This window comes from Canis lupus, chromosome 15, assembly GCF_048164855.1.
Source record: "Canis lupus baileyi chromosome 15, mCanLup2.hap1, whole genome shotgun sequence".
Taxonomy (NCBI): domain Eukaryota; kingdom Metazoa; phylum Chordata; class Mammalia; order Carnivora; family Canidae; genus Canis; species Canis lupus.
Genome location: NC_132852.1, coordinates 43,092,937 through 43,110,541, shown reverse-complemented (window position 1 = coordinate 43,110,541; position 17,605 = coordinate 43,092,937). Strand labels below are relative to the sequence as shown.

Genomic DNA, 17,605 nt, shown 5'->3' with positions numbered 1-17,605 from the left:
CACGTGGCCAGGTGATGGAAGGTCTTAACACCAGGCTGGAAGGATATACATGCTACTCATGGGAATGACTGTTTTGGGATAGATACTCTGGATAAGATAAAAATTGCTAGGGAGGTACAGTTTTCTTTAATGATCCAAATGTCATCCTGGACTTAAACTTTGTGTTAAAGCTAATGTATAAATACATTGGGTGTTTTCTCTTTCCTTTCTTTCTTTTTCTTTTTCTTTTTCTTTTTCTTTTTCTTTTCTTTTCTTTTTTTCTTTTCTTCTCAACACATAAAACATGATATTAAAATGTTTTTCTGTTTTCTTCTTCTAGAGTTTACAGATGCTTCCCCAGCAACGGAAAGCCATAGCTAAGTTCAAGGAACCAGCTCATGCATTAGCGTTTCAACAGAAATTCCACAGGTAGCCAGTGTATTCCGTGATCAGGGTGATGTGGGAGTGGGTGGGAGAACTTTTCCATGGCGTTTGCTCTCTGCCAGGGCAGCTGTGCACAGTAGTGCATAAAGGGTGCACGCAGCGCACCCTTCCTAATGTGGGTCACCAACCCTTGTTGTCCTGTTGGTCTCCGTCTGCATGGTTATAGAATTTTCGTTAATCCGGACCCATCATTTTACCTTAGTTTTTACCTTAAGTTGACTGGGGACATGTGGAGTTTGCTTGTTCTGACTGTTTCTTTGCATTTCCACAGGCACATGATAGATTTGTCCCACATAAACGTGGCCCTGATCGTTGAGTGATTTCTAGCAGGAGACGCTGACCTGACACTGTACACACGCTGTGGCATTTCTTCAGGAAGCTGCAGCGCACAATCCCCGCGAGCGCAGGCCTCTCCGCCCTCAGTCTTGCGTAACTGTTGTCCGGAGTGCCGGATGGTCCGGCGCTGATTCCAGCAGAGCTGAACTTGGGGACATGGCGGACTGGGGTTTGCTGTTAGACTGCTTCACGTTCTGTTGTCACCACCGACAACTACAGTTTTCGTTTGCTTTTGTTTTCGAAGTGCTCACAATGCATGTAGACATTGTTCTTCGTGATCGTACTGTGGGATCGATCACAGTGACTTAGAGTCAGGAAGGAACATTAACGTCACAAATTCTAAGTAGTTTCTCACAGCAAAGAATACTTGATAATGGTTGCACTTATCTTCAGTGCAGGCTAGACAAGTGTTTACCCAACCAAGCGTACCTTGCGCTGTCTTCTCAGAAAGCCCTCAAAAGGCTCTTGGAAAAACCTAGATTCAAATGTGGGTGATGATGATTGACAGTTGTATATCCTGGGAAGCAGGGTATGAGGGTGGTTGGGAATGGTGCCAATTGTGTGGCAGATTCTGCTTCTTGTGAATACTCCGAAAGCACCGACTGTGTATTCCCAGTTCCAGAGGGGCCTCCCCACCCCTTTACACCCTCCCCGAAGAAGGCAGCAGTCTTGGTAGACCCTGTCCCGCCTCTCTGGGCCTTCTGGCATCCCCTGCCTGTGGGCTGCCCCGCGGATCTGCCATGGAGGTGGATGGGTGGCCTGAGGCTCACAGACCTGTGTGGGGTGGTTTTCCTCTTTTAAATGCAGCCCAGAGGGGCGTATTTGTGTCCCTGGCTCGGTGACCTGTGACATTCTTTGGGAACCTGCTATCATTGCTTTGATTAACTTCTTGTGTTTGAAGGCCCTTTGAGCAGGGCTGTGCTATCCTTCTGCAGACTAGGAGCAGGCCACCCTCATGGAGTGTGTGTGTGAGGGATGGCTGCCTCATCGGGGCCACGAAGCCCAACGCCAACCCGAAATGTGTCCGTATCGCCACGAACCCACTTGAGGAGTTCTGGGTAGGTTCCCTTAGGCGAGACCCTTATTCCCCATAAAGCAGCCTTTCTTTAGTAAAATTCGTTCTGGGCAAATGTTTGAAAAGTGCCTTATTGTATTTCTGCTCATGAAGGAGATTCACTGTTCTGGATTTATTCTAATGTGGACCTGAACTATTTGAGCAAGTATTAGATACTAGGGCATACTCAGACTTTTTAGCTGTATTTTATACCTAAGATTTCATGTCAGGTTTATTAGTAGAATTAGAAGAGATTCTGGTTAGCTGAGCGTAGACCTGCTGTAGCCCCCGTGGCCAGGCGTCTTCCTGCCTCTCCGCCTTCTGGTGGGGGCTGTGTCAGCTGGTTTCCACAGTGACATTTTATATTCTTTCAGTTTAAGTTACCCGAGCTGGGGAGAGTGTCCAGGCCTGGTGAGGCTTGACTGCAGCGTTGATTCTGAAATGGCATCCTGTGGAAAGAGTGAGCCTGGAAAATGAAGGTGGTTGTTGGTGGCTACTTTTCAGAAGATTTTGGTGCCAGGAAACAAATGGGCACTTGTAGGGTCCACTAGAATAGACTCTGGCTATGGTGCCTGGCCTCCCAGGTTCCCGAAGGCCCCTGATGGAGCTGTGGAAGGTGGTGTGTGTGGGCCTGCCTCGGTGCTCCAGTGGAGGGGTTCCCGTAGTGCTGTGTACCCGCCCTCAGCTGGTTGACATGGGCTGTCTTGTCCACTGTGGTCACAAGTAGTAATGGGTGTGTTTATGTATTGAAAAAGCATAGATGATTTGGTTCGGTCCCCAGAGAGCTGTGTTGAAGTAACATACTTGCTAGCCTGGAAGCTCTTGGTAAGAGAGCCGCAGACAACCTTCCCACGCTGGGCAATGGGCAGGCTTTCAGTTGATGGACTTCCTGTATCACCGAGGACCAATTGATGCCATAAAATGGGATAGTCTGAGTGTGCTGTGGTCTTGAACCCGAAAAGCACCTTGTCTCTGGAAAGTAGGCACAGAAACACTGTTTTTCTAGTTAGTAATGATAAACTAAGCCGTCCTGCGTGGCGTGGGCGCCACTGTTGAACACAGACCTTGTGGCTACTGTAAGATCTGCTTTTGTCATTGTCTGAGTAGGACACGCGTGTCCGGGACGTGTGTGTCTCTAACTGCACACACGGAATCTTTCTCTTGCTGTGATTCTTGAAAGCCTTGGGCCAGGCAGTTAGAAGGCCCCGCTCCCAGTCTGTGTGCCGTCGGGAACGGCCCCCTGTCAGGCTCCCCGTTCCCCTGGCCCAGGAGCAGAGGCTTAGGTTTCCTGGAAGGGGACTGCGGAAAAGGAAAGAAGCAGAATTAGGAAGTAACGTTATTTCCAAGGTCGATACACTTTCCGCAGTGACATCAGACCACCGACAGCTGAACCCTCTTGGAAGATCTGTTGCAACCATTATCTTTGTTCTTTATTTATCATGCATTTAAAATGAGATGCAGAAGCATTTAACATACTATGTAAATATGGACCTTTTAAATTTAAAATGTTATTGGAGATGCTTTCAATTCAGCAACAATCTTAGCTCTTTGTTAGTTCTTTTGTGTTGTCTTATCAAAGTTTCATGGATACAGTTCCATAACTGTTGATGTGTTTGTGTGTATATTCGATTTTTATAAAGATGGTAGTAAGTCAATACATTTATCCTGACCTGTGTATTATTTGTTCCCAAATTCAAGAAGCTTAAAGTCAGTAAATAATCTATCGCATAAGGTAAACATAATAGGTAATTATGTGGAGCCAAGTTACTTTTTCTTTTTGCATTGTCTTGTTTTGATTTTGTGCTGTAATATAAGATCACGTAGCCGCTATCTGAGCATAACCTTGCATTACCGTTGGTCTGGCCACTTTTGTTAAGTCCTTCTACTGATACTTTTCTAAAGGAGAAATCCTGTCCCCCCGCCCCCCCCCCACCACCACCAAAAGAAATGTTGAGGGTCCCCCACCCCTTCTAGACAGGCAGCATCCTAAGAAGATGCCTGTGCCCTTGCCCCAGGGGGGTAGTGGAAGGGTTGGGGGGCCTTGTAATAACTACTTTTCATTTGGGTCGTTCTTCTCTTAATTTGTAATGGTCCTGGATAAACAATTGTTTATGCTTGGTTCTGTAGCATTTTTAAATTGTGGCAGAGCTTCAATCCTGCACCCAAGGGTCTTCTTTCAAAGAGCATTTTGCTTAATTTGCAAACGGAACACTTTGTTGCCCATGGAAGGGGAGAGCTGTCTAGGGTGGAGGGAGTGAGGAACCACAGGCAGGGGGAGAGGAGAGTTTTCAGAATGAAAGAATTGTTTTAAGGATTATAATGAACTTTTAACATGCTGACTCTTTAAAGACGAGTCAGCCAGTTAAGCTGAGAGACACAGGAGGGTGGGCAAGCAGACAGCTCTCACTGGGGGATGGGAGGGTGTCCCCATCAGGGAGAACCAACCACCTTCCCTGCGTGGGCCTTGAGCTCTTCCTCAGGAGGAGGCTGGACTGGCTCCGATGGAGGAGATGGAGGAGACGCACGGAGGCAGGGCCTTGCTCAGAGGGTTGGTTTTGAGAACCTGTCACTTCCATTCTTTTTTTTTTTTCTTTCTTTCATTTTTCTTTTGGCTTGTGGTTTCTGTTTTGTTCTGTTTATTTTTTTTTAATTATTATTATTAATTTATTTGTTATTTAATTGAAGGTAAGCTCACCATGCAGGTAGACCACTGGACTGACAGGGACCCTGTGGTGGACAGGTGGGCTAATGTAGTAGCCTGGGTGCCGAGTGCCTGGAACACCCTCGAGCCCCTCGTCCTGCTTAGTTCCCCAGAAAGCCCACACGCCTGGTGTCAGGAAGCCCATCCCTGGGCGGCCTGTGCTGCCCTCAGCAAATGGCTTTGGGCCCCCTGCCTACCCTACTGCCCTCCTCGGGGTCATTTTTAATTTTTCCTCCTTCCTGCTTGCAGGACTTGTTGTGGTTTCACATATTCACTGGGAGACCTAATCTTACTTCCCTTTAGTCAGGTAGAGTCATTTCCCCCCCTCCCTTTTTTTGCTTATTTATTTGGAGTTGGGAAGGGACTTCTCAGAGGTAGCCCTTGGTTCTTTACACATTTTGAAGTGACATTATTCTAAAAGGGAATTTCCTGAATGGTGGTGGGAGGGGGTGGGTGATAGAACCCAGACCAGGAGACGTTGTCTGCCCTCCCCTCGCCTCTCCCATGAAAGAAGCCACAGGAGTTTAGATCACGTAAGGGAAAGTTTAGATATTTTACTGTGTTTAATGAGCATTTCGAGTAACCTTTTCAACTATATTTAAAACTTGTGAATGAAGTGTTATTTTGGACATTCGTAGATATGAACTCTCCAAAGGCGTTTGGCCTTGATTCACTAGTAAATCCTAAGGATTTTGTGTAAGGTTTTTTTGCAACCTATTTAATTGTCGTCATTTAAAGCGCCCATGGTTTTGTGTCCTAGAACCAAAGCAAAACTCACTGATTCATATTGGATCCCAGGTATACCTTCTTCTGGTAGCGTATGGTTGGGAAGGATCATTGATTTTACACTTTGTAACCTGCTTTTTCTAGAGAATGTTTTTATGAATCTTAACTCTTTTCTGTGCCGTGTTGTGGTAGGAAATCTTTTCATTAAGATGGGCAGGTAGAGCAGGTATTGATAGTGAGAAGTTGCTTTTCACTTTTATTTCTAACCAACTAAAATGTAAAAAGATCGTGTTGGTGTTTTGCTCTGTTTTATTTTACTAATTTAAAAATGTATGTAGAAAAATACAGGCCTTTTATGAGGAAACTGTAGTTTTAAATTTTTAGTCCATTGCAGAGAGTGGACAGATGTGCTATTCTGATATATTCTGTATTTAGTAATTAGTATACTCTAGAAAGTAGACCTTGACATTCTTTCAGCATGATTTCCTTTTAGAATTAGTTGTCATCGTAAGGGCACAGATAGTGGACCCTGATTTTAAAGGACTGAGTGTTTTGCAGTATTGCCTTGGAATACATAACTAGGTGTTGGAACCAGCACACACGCAACACGCTCATACTCTCAGCCGAAGAGCAAGTGATCCTTTGTATTTATAATCCATCTTTGCTTTTTACAGGATGGGATCCAGACTTGCTTTTCCTCTGTGAGGATTTTAACTCTCCGCCTTCGTCTTTAATTCCACACTTTAACTTCTAGGTTCAGGAAGAGCGAAGCCTGAAACCGTTCCGTCCCTCCTCTGGTGGGTGGCGCTGCCGTCCTGGGCGGCCTGCAGCCCTGGCCTCCACTTGCCCCCCTCCTTCCTGTTCTCTTGCACTTCCGTTGCCCAACCCCCCCCCCGCCCCCACCCCACCCCACCCCACCCCACCCCACCCCCAGCCACCACTGAGAGTGCCTTTCCCTTTCGGAAAATCCTTTTCTTTGACTTCCTCATCTCTGGATGCCCTTACCTCCTCCTCCCGGCCCTCCTTTGGTGATGGACTTCTTTTGCTGTTGGTGCTACATTCTTTTCTTGCTCCTGTGTCCAGTCTTAGCATTTAGAATTCCTCTCTGGGAGGGGGTATGAGAATGTTGTGAATATTTTTGCACTGTGTTTAAATTCGATTGCCTCTCATCCTTTGCTTTGACAGGTGTTTACTCGTGCTTTGTTCCCCCAGGTCTGTGTTGGAGAGAATAACATCTGAATTCTATTATTTTGCAGTTTGACTTGTAGGAGCGTGTGGCACCCCCAGATGCCAGCATCGTACCGCCGGTGGGAGGCGTGTGATTAATCACCCCCTTGTTTTCACCCCTCTACTTTTGCAGGACCCTTGTGCATGAGTTCAGTGTTAGTTGTGGCGCGCCTAGTTTTCCACTGGAAGTGGCGGCCTGTTTGACCCTTTGTTACTGCTCTCGCTGTGATCCTTCCTAACCGTAATGCGCACGCGCTGCCGAGCTGGTCTGTGCAGCTCCGAGGTGGAGCCTGACGCTGTGTTTATTGGGAGTGCATTGAGAGTTCACAAACCAAGAGGTTGCCTATTGCTTTCCTCTGGGTTGGTCTCCTCCATGTTTTCTACCAAACACTGCACTTACCATTGTGGGAAATGACGTTGCCTTGCCTTACCCCGTTTTTCACTTTGTGCTAATCACTGTGACAGCTCTATCAGGAATATGTGTGAAGAACAGTAGTGACATGGTTGGAAAAATGTATTGTGTGTGTATCATTTGTGTGATTCCATACCGAGACGTGTCTGGAACTGTTTGTAATTCGAAAGATGTGTTAATAAAAGACTTTGCAGTTCTTACTTTTGTTCTGTAGCTTTTCCTTTCTCTTGCCACTCAGATGCGGTCCATGTCCCATCTTAGCCATGTGGACAGAGGCTGGGGTGGTGTCCCCCCGAGGAGTGGGGGTATCCGCAGGCCCCCCCCCCCCAGAGGTGTTCCCCTGTGCTGTAGGTGTCGGCTGGGAAACGGCCTCTGGTGGGTGGACCCGTGGGAAGGTCAGCGCCAGTGTCTTCATCCACATCCTGTGGTCTGCAGAGGCCGGAACAGATGGTGTTTTCTGTTGTTGGAAGTGGGGGAGTTTTATTTTCTTTTTACATTTTTATGATGTTACAAGTAATTGTTAGAACTTTTCAGAGGACATTAGTGCTCTGAGGCTACTGATGAACAGTGAAGATGGGCAAAACCAGTCATGCATAGTATCTCCGTGCGTGCGACCTCTGCCTGTGATGCCCAGCTTCTGTTTGGGAAGTCGCATGGTGCCCACCGCTGGGCGTCCCTCGTCCCTGTTGTGCATCATCTGTACATGCCATGTCGCTACAGATGGCTCATAAATTCTGATCTGTTCTGAAAAAGTCATTTGAAAATAACCCCCCGCCCTACCCCACCCCACCCCACCCCATTTGAGGATACCTTTGAGAGGAGACCTAGGTGTTGGTGCGCACATACCCTGTGCTGGGCCCAACGTGGGTGTCTGCATGGGATTGAGGCGGGAGGCACCCGGTGGCTGCACCTGTCCTCAGCTCTGGAAACCAGTTTGTCATACCTGTAGGAAGGAGGCCTGTTGTTGAAGATCAAGCGGAATGGTGAGGGGTGATCTATGCCGGCCCACAAAGCCCCTAGAGCTGGGCAGGTGACACTGGCTAACTGGACTCAGGTCTTCCTGCCCTTCATGAGACAAAACCTGTGCTCTCGCTCATGAGCAGCTGTCACTTTCGTTTGACCTCTGCATGGTACCTCCTTTGATCTCCTGACAAAGGCCAACACGGAGAGGATGTACATGGTGCCCCTGCAGGCAGGACCGGCCGCAGGAGGATGGGCAGTAGAGGCCTGGGCTCCTCTGCTGGCATCGGTAACGGCCTCGCTGACAAGTGTCCCTGCTGGAGACGTCCAGAGGCCGCACTTTATCACTCTTCTCCGATGCCGAGCAGGAGGCCTTGGGTCGGTCCTGAGCGAGCAGGAGAGAAGGCAAGAGAGGAGGCTAATCGGGGGGAAACAAGGAACTGACAGGTAACAGGTCTACGTGTTGGATTCATTTCTCAGATCTGACTTCACGGAGTCTTTAACCCTAAATCAGAATTCCAAGATGGCCGATGTCTATTTTTTTTAAAGATTATTTATTCATGAGAGACAGAGAAAGGCAGAGACACAGGCAGAAGCAGGCTCCATGCAGGGAGCCTGATGTGGGACTTGATCCCAGGACCCCAGGGTCACGCCCTGGACTGAAGGCAGGCACTAAACTGCTGAGCCACCCACGTGTCCCAAGATGGCCGGTGTCTAAAGCCAAAACCATTTTCCTTCCACTTTAATCCACATTCCCAGGATAACTTGTTCCCTATGTAAAACCTGGCCTTACTGTGAGGGACAGCATCTTTGCACAGGATGGGGTTGAAAGTGCCTCTGGGCACCGGGTGGACGGGCTCCTCTGAGTGTGGGTGCTGCTGTGCAGATGTGTCCACACAGGCCGCACCCCCGATGGGGTCCACTCGCCACCTCTGACCTGCGCTTCTCCTCAGAGCACCTTCCCGCTTCTCAGAGCACCTTCCCGAACTTTGAGGGAGATCATTTGCAGCAAGTCTGAGGGGAGGAGTGGTGGGAGTGACCCCCAGGGAGACAGTTCAGGACTGAGGTGGAGGGTGGCTCCTTGGAAGGATGGAGCACTGTTTGGGCCAGAGGGTGGCTCCCAGATGCTGTCCTGGGGAGGTTGTCCTGAGGGGAGGCCATCCTGAGGAGAGGCCTTCATGAGGGAAGCTGTCCTGAGGGAGGCCATCCTTAGGGGAGGCTGTCCTGAGGGGAGCTGGCCTGGTGGCTCCGGAGGTCTGTGCTGGAAGTGGTGTTTCCTGGGTACACGTGGGTGTTGGCATGGCGTGCGTGCACTGAGAGGCCAATGCGGCTCCTTCCCGGGCTCTAAGATTCGGGCAAGCAGTCCTCCAGTCGCACCTGGCCAGGGACCCCTCCAGGTGACTCTTTGCCTGACACTCTGGCCTCAGCCAGGGTGCTGGGTGCTGCCCCTTCTTGTCAGACCCGAAGGTCGGCAGCCAGAGCCACTTGGACGGCACCATGGGGCTCCCTCATCCACTGTGACCAAGAGACGCAAATCCCCCAGAAGTGGCACTTGGCGTCTGGGTGCTGGAGGCTGGCCCAGCCCGTCACTGCACCTGACGTGGCGCCTGGATGATGTTGGGGAGCAGCACAGCGGCAGCCCTCGCGGAGCCCGAAACTAGGGGGCGGACAGTGTGTCAGGAGTGGGCAGGGGTGAGGGCCTGCACAGAGAGCGGGGTACAAGACCCCCATCAGAGCTCGGGCGGTGGCAGGGGCTGGGGGTGACGGGTCGGGGTGCTGAGGGCTCCAAGACTCTTGTCGCCACGCGCCCCGGGGCCTGTGCTCTCCACCTGCTGTGTCCAGTGGTGCCGTGCCCTGACTGCAGTCTGCAGAGTCCACCTGGGCTGCAGCCCCCCACCACACCCCTGCACTGGGTCCTCCCGGGGAGCTGCCCCGGTGCCTCCGGCCACACCCCCAAGGGTGTTGCCACCTGTGCAGATCTGGGAATGCGGCTGCACTTCTTTGCCACCCCAGCGCCTCGGGGTCTGGGGTGACCCAGGGGCCCCCCTATTTCTTCTGGGCGCCTGGCCCGAGACCCCACATCCTTGCAGAAACCCAAGGTGAGACAGGAGCGCCCACTACCCGCCAGGCCGCTGCCGCTGCCTGTGGAGGGTCATGCCTCCCCATCCAGTGACCTCCACCCTTTTTGCCCTCTGCCGACTTTGGTCATTTCCGGGGTCTCCTCCCTAGCTGCCCGGTGCCGCTCTCCGCCACCCTGCCAACCTGCCGTGGCCAGCAGCGTCCCATGGCCTGGGCATCTCGGAGCCTCACCTCCTAGGAGCCCAGCTCTCCCCGGGGCAGCACCGCGCCCTGAGGGCGCTGACAGCTGACACGCATTCCCTGGCATTCAGGCTGCACATCCCAGCCCGAGTCCCCGGGGCTGCTGGAATCCTCCATCCCAATTCCCTGTCACTCTTGGGGCCGAGCTTCCTCTGTGCTTGTGCTCACTCCCCGCTGCCTGCAGCGTCTCCTCCTGCTCTCCTCAGCCGCCGCCAGTTTCCCACGTCGTCCCCTGGGACAGAACGGCGCCCGCCGTGGAGTGCGGGCCTCCAGCGTCCCCACCTGCACTGCACCCCACCCTGCCACCTGTTGAAGGCCTCGCCCCTGCCCGGTCTCCCGTGGCGCCTGCAGGATTCGCGCCCACTGGCCCTCCTGGGGGCAGACCCCCTTCACTTTGCTTCCACCTCCAACGGAATTCATCTCCATTTGCAAATCCACTGAGAAAGCTGGCTGTCGTTTCTTGCTGTCTGCACCTTCTCCCTAAAATTCCCTCTTTGATCCACACTGGCCTGGCTTTTCAACCCAATGTTGCCTCGAAACATCTTTGCCAAGCATTCTAACGGCTTCGGTAGAGTGGCCGCGCTCCTCCCGTTCCTTCTGCGGCCTCCAGGATGGCGCCTCCTCCCCCATGGGGCTGCCCTGGGATCCGCCTCCTGGCCTCCTGCCTGGGTCCTCCTTGTCTCTGTCTGCGCGTCTGCTCTAGGTGGGAGCCCCCGGACTGCCCCTCGTTCTCCTCCCTCTACGACTGGAGGATCAGACCCCCCCACCCCCCGCTTAGATGTTCAGCAGGTGCTTCAGACTCCATATACAGAACTCTTGAGTGTTCGTCCTCGGTCTGTCCCCACTGCTTCCTAAGGACGCCGAGGCCCTGAGCCTCCTCCTCTCATGCATCCAGCCCCATCTTCCAAAAGTGTCTGGGATCTCAGCCTGTCCCTCTGCACAGCTACCACCCCAGCGAAAGTCACCAAACCCGCCTGTCACACAGGTTAGACCGGCCTCCGAAGATGGGGGTCAGCTCACTGCTTGGGAGATGCTCCTGCAGGGCATCTCCTCTTACCTAGGATAAAACCCCTCCTACGTGTCATCCGTGTACTGTTGTAGCGCCTGTGCAGGAGTGGCAGCTGCGCACAGCGGAAGGTAGGACTAGGATGCGTCCCTCCCTGTGCCCTACACCTGCAGCGATTCATCGTGTCGACTCTGCTCCAGCCGCAGATAAGTAGGAGTCCCTCCAGCACCTATGGCCTTCCTCCATGCCGCCCCCTGCTGCCCCCCCTGCCCAGCAGCCCTCTGGGGTTGCCCCTGTCAGAGCACCCCCCCCCCCACTGCCATGCTCCCTGCTTGGTTCCTGTACTGTCATTGTTCCTCCTGGGGCTCCTGTCCTGCTGGCTCTCTTCTCCGAATGTCTGGTAATTTTGGATTGGGTGTGTGGGACACATCACTTTGGGAATCTGGATTTTGTCGTCCTGTTTTTTTTTTTTTTTTAAGTTTCTATTTATTCGTGAGAGACACAGAGAGGCAGAGACACAAGCAGAGGGAGAAGCAGGCTCCCTGTGGAGGAGTCCCATGTGGGACTCGATCCCAGAACCCTGGGATCACGACCTGAGCCAAATGCAGACACTCCCTGAGCCACCCAGGTGTCCCCGTCATCCTGTTTTAAAGAGTGTCTGTTTTCGTTCTGGAAGGCAGCCAGTCTGATGGGGGTGAGCGTGGACCTTTTGGGACTTGATTTGCAGCCTGGTTTGGCCAGATGCAGGTCTGCCCTGGCTCTGGAGGCCTGATGGCCTGGGATGTGTAGCGAAGTCTCCATTGCGCCAGCAGACCTCCTATGCCCCAGCCCCGGACGCCTGCTCCAAGCTATGCGCTGCTGGGCCCCACGCAGCCGGGCCCCCAGACTCAGGCAGCTGGGGGAGAGCAGGACTTAGGGGACCCTCTGCGGGGCCTGGAGCCCCCATGTAGCTGCCTACGCTCCAAGACCCTGCACCACTGGTTCCAGCTGCCTCAGCAGCCCCTGCCTCCCTGCACTCAGGCTGCATCCCCTGCACTGAGGTCTGGAAAGTTCCTCCACACACAAAGCCAGGGACCCCGGAGCTAACCGTGTGTGATCGCAGCTGGGCCTGTTATGGGGGGACAGCACCTGGGCTGTGGTCACTGTCAGGACGGGAAGAAGTTCCCATCCTCAGGTGCTGTCAGCCTCTGTGGATCTTACTGCCACCTGGCACATGAGGACTGACTTATTCTGTGGCTCATGCGCCCCCCCCCCCCCCCCCCCCGCCAGGGAAGTAATTGGTGAGGGAAGGGGAGTGTTCCCATTGTTCTTCCTGCCATGTCCCTGGGACCTGGACTGTGCGTGCTGCTCGTGGCCCTGAGTTCCTCGCCAGAGCTCCGCGCTTGGTCCCCTCCCGTGTGCGACAACACAAGCTGATCCTGGAGCAGAACCTTCCTGGCACTGCTGGCTCCCCAAGAAGGAAGGCTCTCGTGTCCCTCCGGCTTGCCACTGGGGGCTGGTGTTGGTGAGGAGACATGCTGCGGGTGCCTCCGGGAGTGCGGGTGTTGAGGTCCCCTGGGACAGGGCTTAGGACGCATGCCTGAGCTATGTCCCCGCCACATGCGCCCCAGTCAGCCTTGGGAGGGAAGACAGCAGATGGAGGGGGCCAGCAGCCCACATGGCCAGGGGCGGGTCGCCGAGCCAGGGCTGTGGCTCCTTGGGTGGAAAGCCACTGCGTCTGGGACTCCTGGTGGGGAGCTGCGGGGGGGCCTCCAAACTCCGTGCTGCTCTTCTGGGTTTCACATGGGCTCGGCCTGCTGTGTCATCCTGTAAACCCCAGGCTTCGGGTAAAAAAAAAAAGCACATGTACTTTTAATACGTGTATCTAAATAAATTAGCGTCCACATCAGTTTGTAAGATACGACTTTATGGCACTTGTTCTTTATAAAACAAATATGAAGTTCTTTAGAAAAGACGGCTACGATGTCTTCTATTACAGATTCTAAGATCATCCATTTTTTCCACCAGGATAGGGTGCACAATCCCTGTCAGCTAGCAGGCGCTCTCGACACGCTTGCATACATTTTGTTGTCCTGGGAGGCATCAGAGATGACCTTGGTGCCCTAACATATCAGTGAGCAACGGCCTGAGGATTGTTGGAGGAAGGACTGTGGGGTCCACGGGCCAAGTCAGGCGTCCGTGGGTAAACGATGCGAGCGCCGCCCTTACAGGGTGCTCGTGAGTGCCGGGCCGTGTGATGGACGCTGTGCTCACATGTGTGCGGCATATGTGCTGCTGCCTGTAGGGTGACCCCGTGTGTCCTGACCTGGGACCGTGCCCATCCTAACGGTGGCCTCAGGGCCCCCTGGCGTTCGGGCCATCCCCAGGGGTGCCACGCTCAGCGTGCCTGGAGCCTGTATTGGATTCTGCATCTCTGACCCAAAGGCTATGCTGCAACCTTTCTGCCCGAAGGCAGTGACGGTCACCAGGAGCTCACTGCAACAGTGCTTTGGGGCAGCTGCTCCAGGTAGGTCTCTAGGCGGGTATTATGCGGAAGCATAGGAGGCTGCTGTTCTGCAACACACTGCATGGTGACCCGGGAGCATGGACGGTACGACGGACTCGCGCCAGGGCAGCTGCAGGGGATAGCCTGCCCCACGTGGGCAAGCAGCATGCAGGCGCTTGCTCGTTGCTGCCAGGTGTCCAGGGGCTTTAACTCATCTGTAATCAGCCCGGCATGCCTGCGGACAGGTAGGTGGTGTGCAGTTAGCCGTAAGCCCTGTTGCTCTACACGCTGAGCCAGAGGGACTCCTGGTTGCCGGACAGTTCAGCCAGGGGTTTGCACCTTCTCTGTTTTAGTGCACTCTGCCTGCAATTCTCCAAAATCGTTACGGGGTTGTTCCAAACCATGCTCACAGCACGGCGCCCGAGTGTCCACATCCCACTAGCCTCCCCCATTTGTTAGAGGGAGAGTTTTATCGGAGACCCTGAACAACACGCAGAGCGTTTGCAGAATGCGGTGGCAGGAACCTTCCAGAGCGATGGCTCCGGTAGGCGTGGACAGTGGCTCCCCGGTGCCCCGCAGAGGGGCAGCACTGACAGCAGGCCCGAGCAGCTGCAGGGCTGATGGGACCTGCGCTTCCATTATGCCTGTGACACACCTGGTATCGGGGCCACAGCCCCCAGAGGGATGCCTGGCGCGGGGCCCAGGACCAGCACTGGAAACCTGGAGCCTAGAGAGGAGCCCTCAAGTCCCTGTGGGCCACGCGGCCCCCTGCAGACCGACGAGCAGAGGACGGTGGCCCGGATTTTGCTTCCATCAGCCCTGCTTCTCTGACCCCATTGCTGTGGCCGGACCACACCTTCCCTTCCTCCGTGTCCGAGGTGGGCATGCTGGGCCCTGCTACAGCTCCTCACCCTGTCATGGGCAGGGCCACACTCAGCTGGGTTTGCGGCAGGTGACACCAAGCCTACAGTGAATGCTGCGTTTCTACTGTGCGGCGTGGCCTGAGCTCACGGGGGCTGCACGTGAATGGAGGTCGGGGGGTCCCTGGCCGGGGCGAGTCACCACGTGTGCGTTGATCATTTGTGAAGTTACTGTCATGAGGAGTCGGGAAGAGATGAAGGCGATTCATAGCCATTTCTGTGTTTGCAATGCCCCATCTTTACCTCTGGAAACGTGAATGTTAATGGGACGCCCAGAACCCTCATGCGTGCACACGTGCTGCACTGCTGACATCTTGGGGTGAGGTTTCCAGGGGTCTTCCCGCCAGGGCCATTCTCCAGGGCCACCCTTCCTTGGCTGGGCTAATGTGGGTCGGGGGTCCTTGCAGTAGCTCCTTGGTCTCTGTCTCTGTCTCTCTCTTTTTTTTAAGATTTTAAAATTTATTTATTCATGAGAGAGACACACACACAGGGGCAGAGACAGAGGGAGAAGCAGGCTCCATGCAAGGATCCCGATGTGGGACTCCAGGATCACGCCCTGAGCCAAAGGCAGGTGCCAAACCGCTGAGCCACCCAGGAGTCCCTCCCTGGTCTCTGTCTTGTCCCCCAGATGGTGAGCCGGGGTCACAGGGGCCCAGAGTGCAGGCTTCCCCCCTCCTGCTGCCTTCCCAGACTCCCCAGCAGATGGTGCTCTCCTCCCAGGAAAGGCCTGCAGGAGCACAGCGACAGGAAAGACCGGACCGCGCACTTCCCGCGAGATGCCAGCTCCTGCCTGCGTGCATTTGTCGGCTTGGTCACTGGCTCACTCGCTCACTCGCTAATTCAATATTTATGGGTGCCTGCTGCATGGGCACCCAGGACAGTGTTGTGCAGGACAGCCCCCCACGTTGCCCCCGCGCTGTCCCCACGAGCCTGTGACTGTCAGGTGCAAGCTGCCCTGGCTACCCATGCCACAAGTTGGAGAGCCCCGGAACTGGGCTGGACCTCCCCTCTCACATGGGGGCCACGCTGGGCTGTGCGGACCTGAGAACAGACCCCGCCTGTACCCCCTGCAGGTACCCTTGGGTGGGGAGTGGACCCGTTCCTGGGGGAAGGTACTTTGGGAGTGCATTTTGGATGCTGGCTTTGAGCCTGGTAATGAGCCTCCTCCTTTCATGGACACATGTGGTCTTACTTATTTTCACCTAAACTCTACAGATGCTTCTCTGGGTGACTCCTGGCCATTTAGAACATTCTAGAAACACTAGCAAATGCACAGGTGCTCAGATCTCTAGGACTTCTGCTTGGGCGGCATCTTGGCTGTTCCAGCGTTTACTGGTGACCCAGTATCACTAGGACGGACCTAGAGGGGAAGCAGTTTGTTCTGCTTCTTTGTTGAATTTCCTAAAAGTTTTCAAATTAAAACATTTAGTTTTTAATGCTTACAAAGTAGTCCACTGTCCTTGAGACAAATGTGGAAAATACAGATAAGCAAAAGGGAAAAATGAGGTCACCTATAGTTCCACCACCCGGAGACAGTCGTCAGGAAGACTCCAGCGTGTGTCCACACTGTCTTCCCAGAACGCATCCGCTCACAGGGAAGTGGGATCACAGCGTGCGTAATGTTTGGAACTAGCTGGTTCCAGCATGTGATATGTGGTGACTATTTCCCTGTGGAGTTGAGTACGTTTTAGTGTCATGTGGCTCGACCCTGATGGTGATCCCGTGATGGTGATCCGCTTGGTTGAATGATCTCCAGGATATACGAAACCCACTCCTTGTGTTGGACACTGAGGCGGCTGCCCAGGTTCGCAGGTCACAGCTAGCGCCACAGAAACTGCTGGAACCCAGAGCGTGCGCAAATCTGGCGGCACTTCCTAGGTGTAAATTCGAACAGTAGAATAGCTGAGCCAGGGGATGCGCACAGTCCCAGGCTTTGGCCACTCGGCCAAGTGGTGCCACAGTTACACGAATTCCCACGCACCTCCCAGCCCCGCCCCAAACACACCTACCCAGGCTCAAACACACTTCCCCCTCCCACGGCACCACCGCGGACTTGCTGGAGAGGGCCGTGCTCCAGGCAGGGTTGGGGACAGGGGAAGCCCGCAGGCGAGGGGCGGGGGGCGGCGGTCTCTCCTTCCACCTGCGCGGGGGGCCCAGGACGAGGCTCCCACGTTGAGCTCCAGGCCGGGTGCTGGCAGTCCGGCACCGCCTCAGCTGTGCAGCTGGGGAGGAGCCCGCAACGTTGACACTCCTCACCTGTGAGGCGGACAGAGCGTGTCCGTGACGCGGGGAGACGGAAGCCCCCAGCCCAGCTGCCACCGCTGACGGTGAGAAGGACGGGCTGCCCTCCACACGTGTCACTAAAATGTGGCTCCCTGTTTCCTGCTGGGACCCCGGGGGCTGGGAACTCTTTAGGAACTTCCTGTGCACCTGGAGCCACCGTTTTGTCCCTAAAGCGCCCGTGGACTGACTTACGGACCCAGAGCCCAGAGCCCTGCTCATGTCCCTTCTCCCCTCCGCTCACCTGAGGGCTGCTGCCCACACCCCTGCTGCCCTTGCTGCCCCTTCTGCTCAACCCCAGGACCCCACAACCCTTGTCCCGGAGCCCCTCCCCACTCAATCTGCTCAAGTCCCATTTCCGGAGGAGAGTTGGGTCTCTAAGGAGGGAAAGGCTTTACAGTTACAGCCGAAGCCGCTCAGGACACTGGGAGCCCGTGACCTCTGTGGGCGGGGTGCTAACCTCACCCCGTGGGTGGGGCGCCCAGGGCACAGGGACACACCCGTCCCCACTGCCCCATCACTCAGCCCACGCACACCCACATGCTCACAGCTCACACACACGTGCACACTCACCACGTGCCTCACACACCTGCAGCCCCACACTCACCATGTGCCTCACACATACCTGCACACACACACAGGAATGTGCACTCATCTCGTGCCTCACACACGTGCACCTGCACACACACACATAGCCCCACACTTACCATGCACCTCACACACACCTGTACACATGTGCAGTCCTACACTTACCAC

At 54.2% G+C, this 17,605-nt stretch overlaps 1 protein-coding gene across 4 annotated transcripts in view; it reads left to right on the top strand.

The window, feature by feature from the left end:
* RBM33 (RNA binding motif protein 33) overlaps nt 1-7,079 on the top strand; it is a 145,245-nt gene extending 138,166 nt beyond the window's left edge. For all 4 annotated transcript variants that reach the window (XM_072776844.1, XM_072776841.1, XM_072776840.1 and 1 more), the window contains 2 exons: nt 320-408; nt 695-7,079. In XM_072776844.1, coding sequence (XP_072632945.1) covers nt 320-408; nt 695-743 — 138 coding nt within the window. In that variant the 3' untranslated portion in view covers nt 744-7,079. The remainder of the gene's footprint in view (nt 1-319; nt 409-694) is intronic.
* Nucleotides 7,080-17,605: the final 10,526 nt, after the last annotated feature.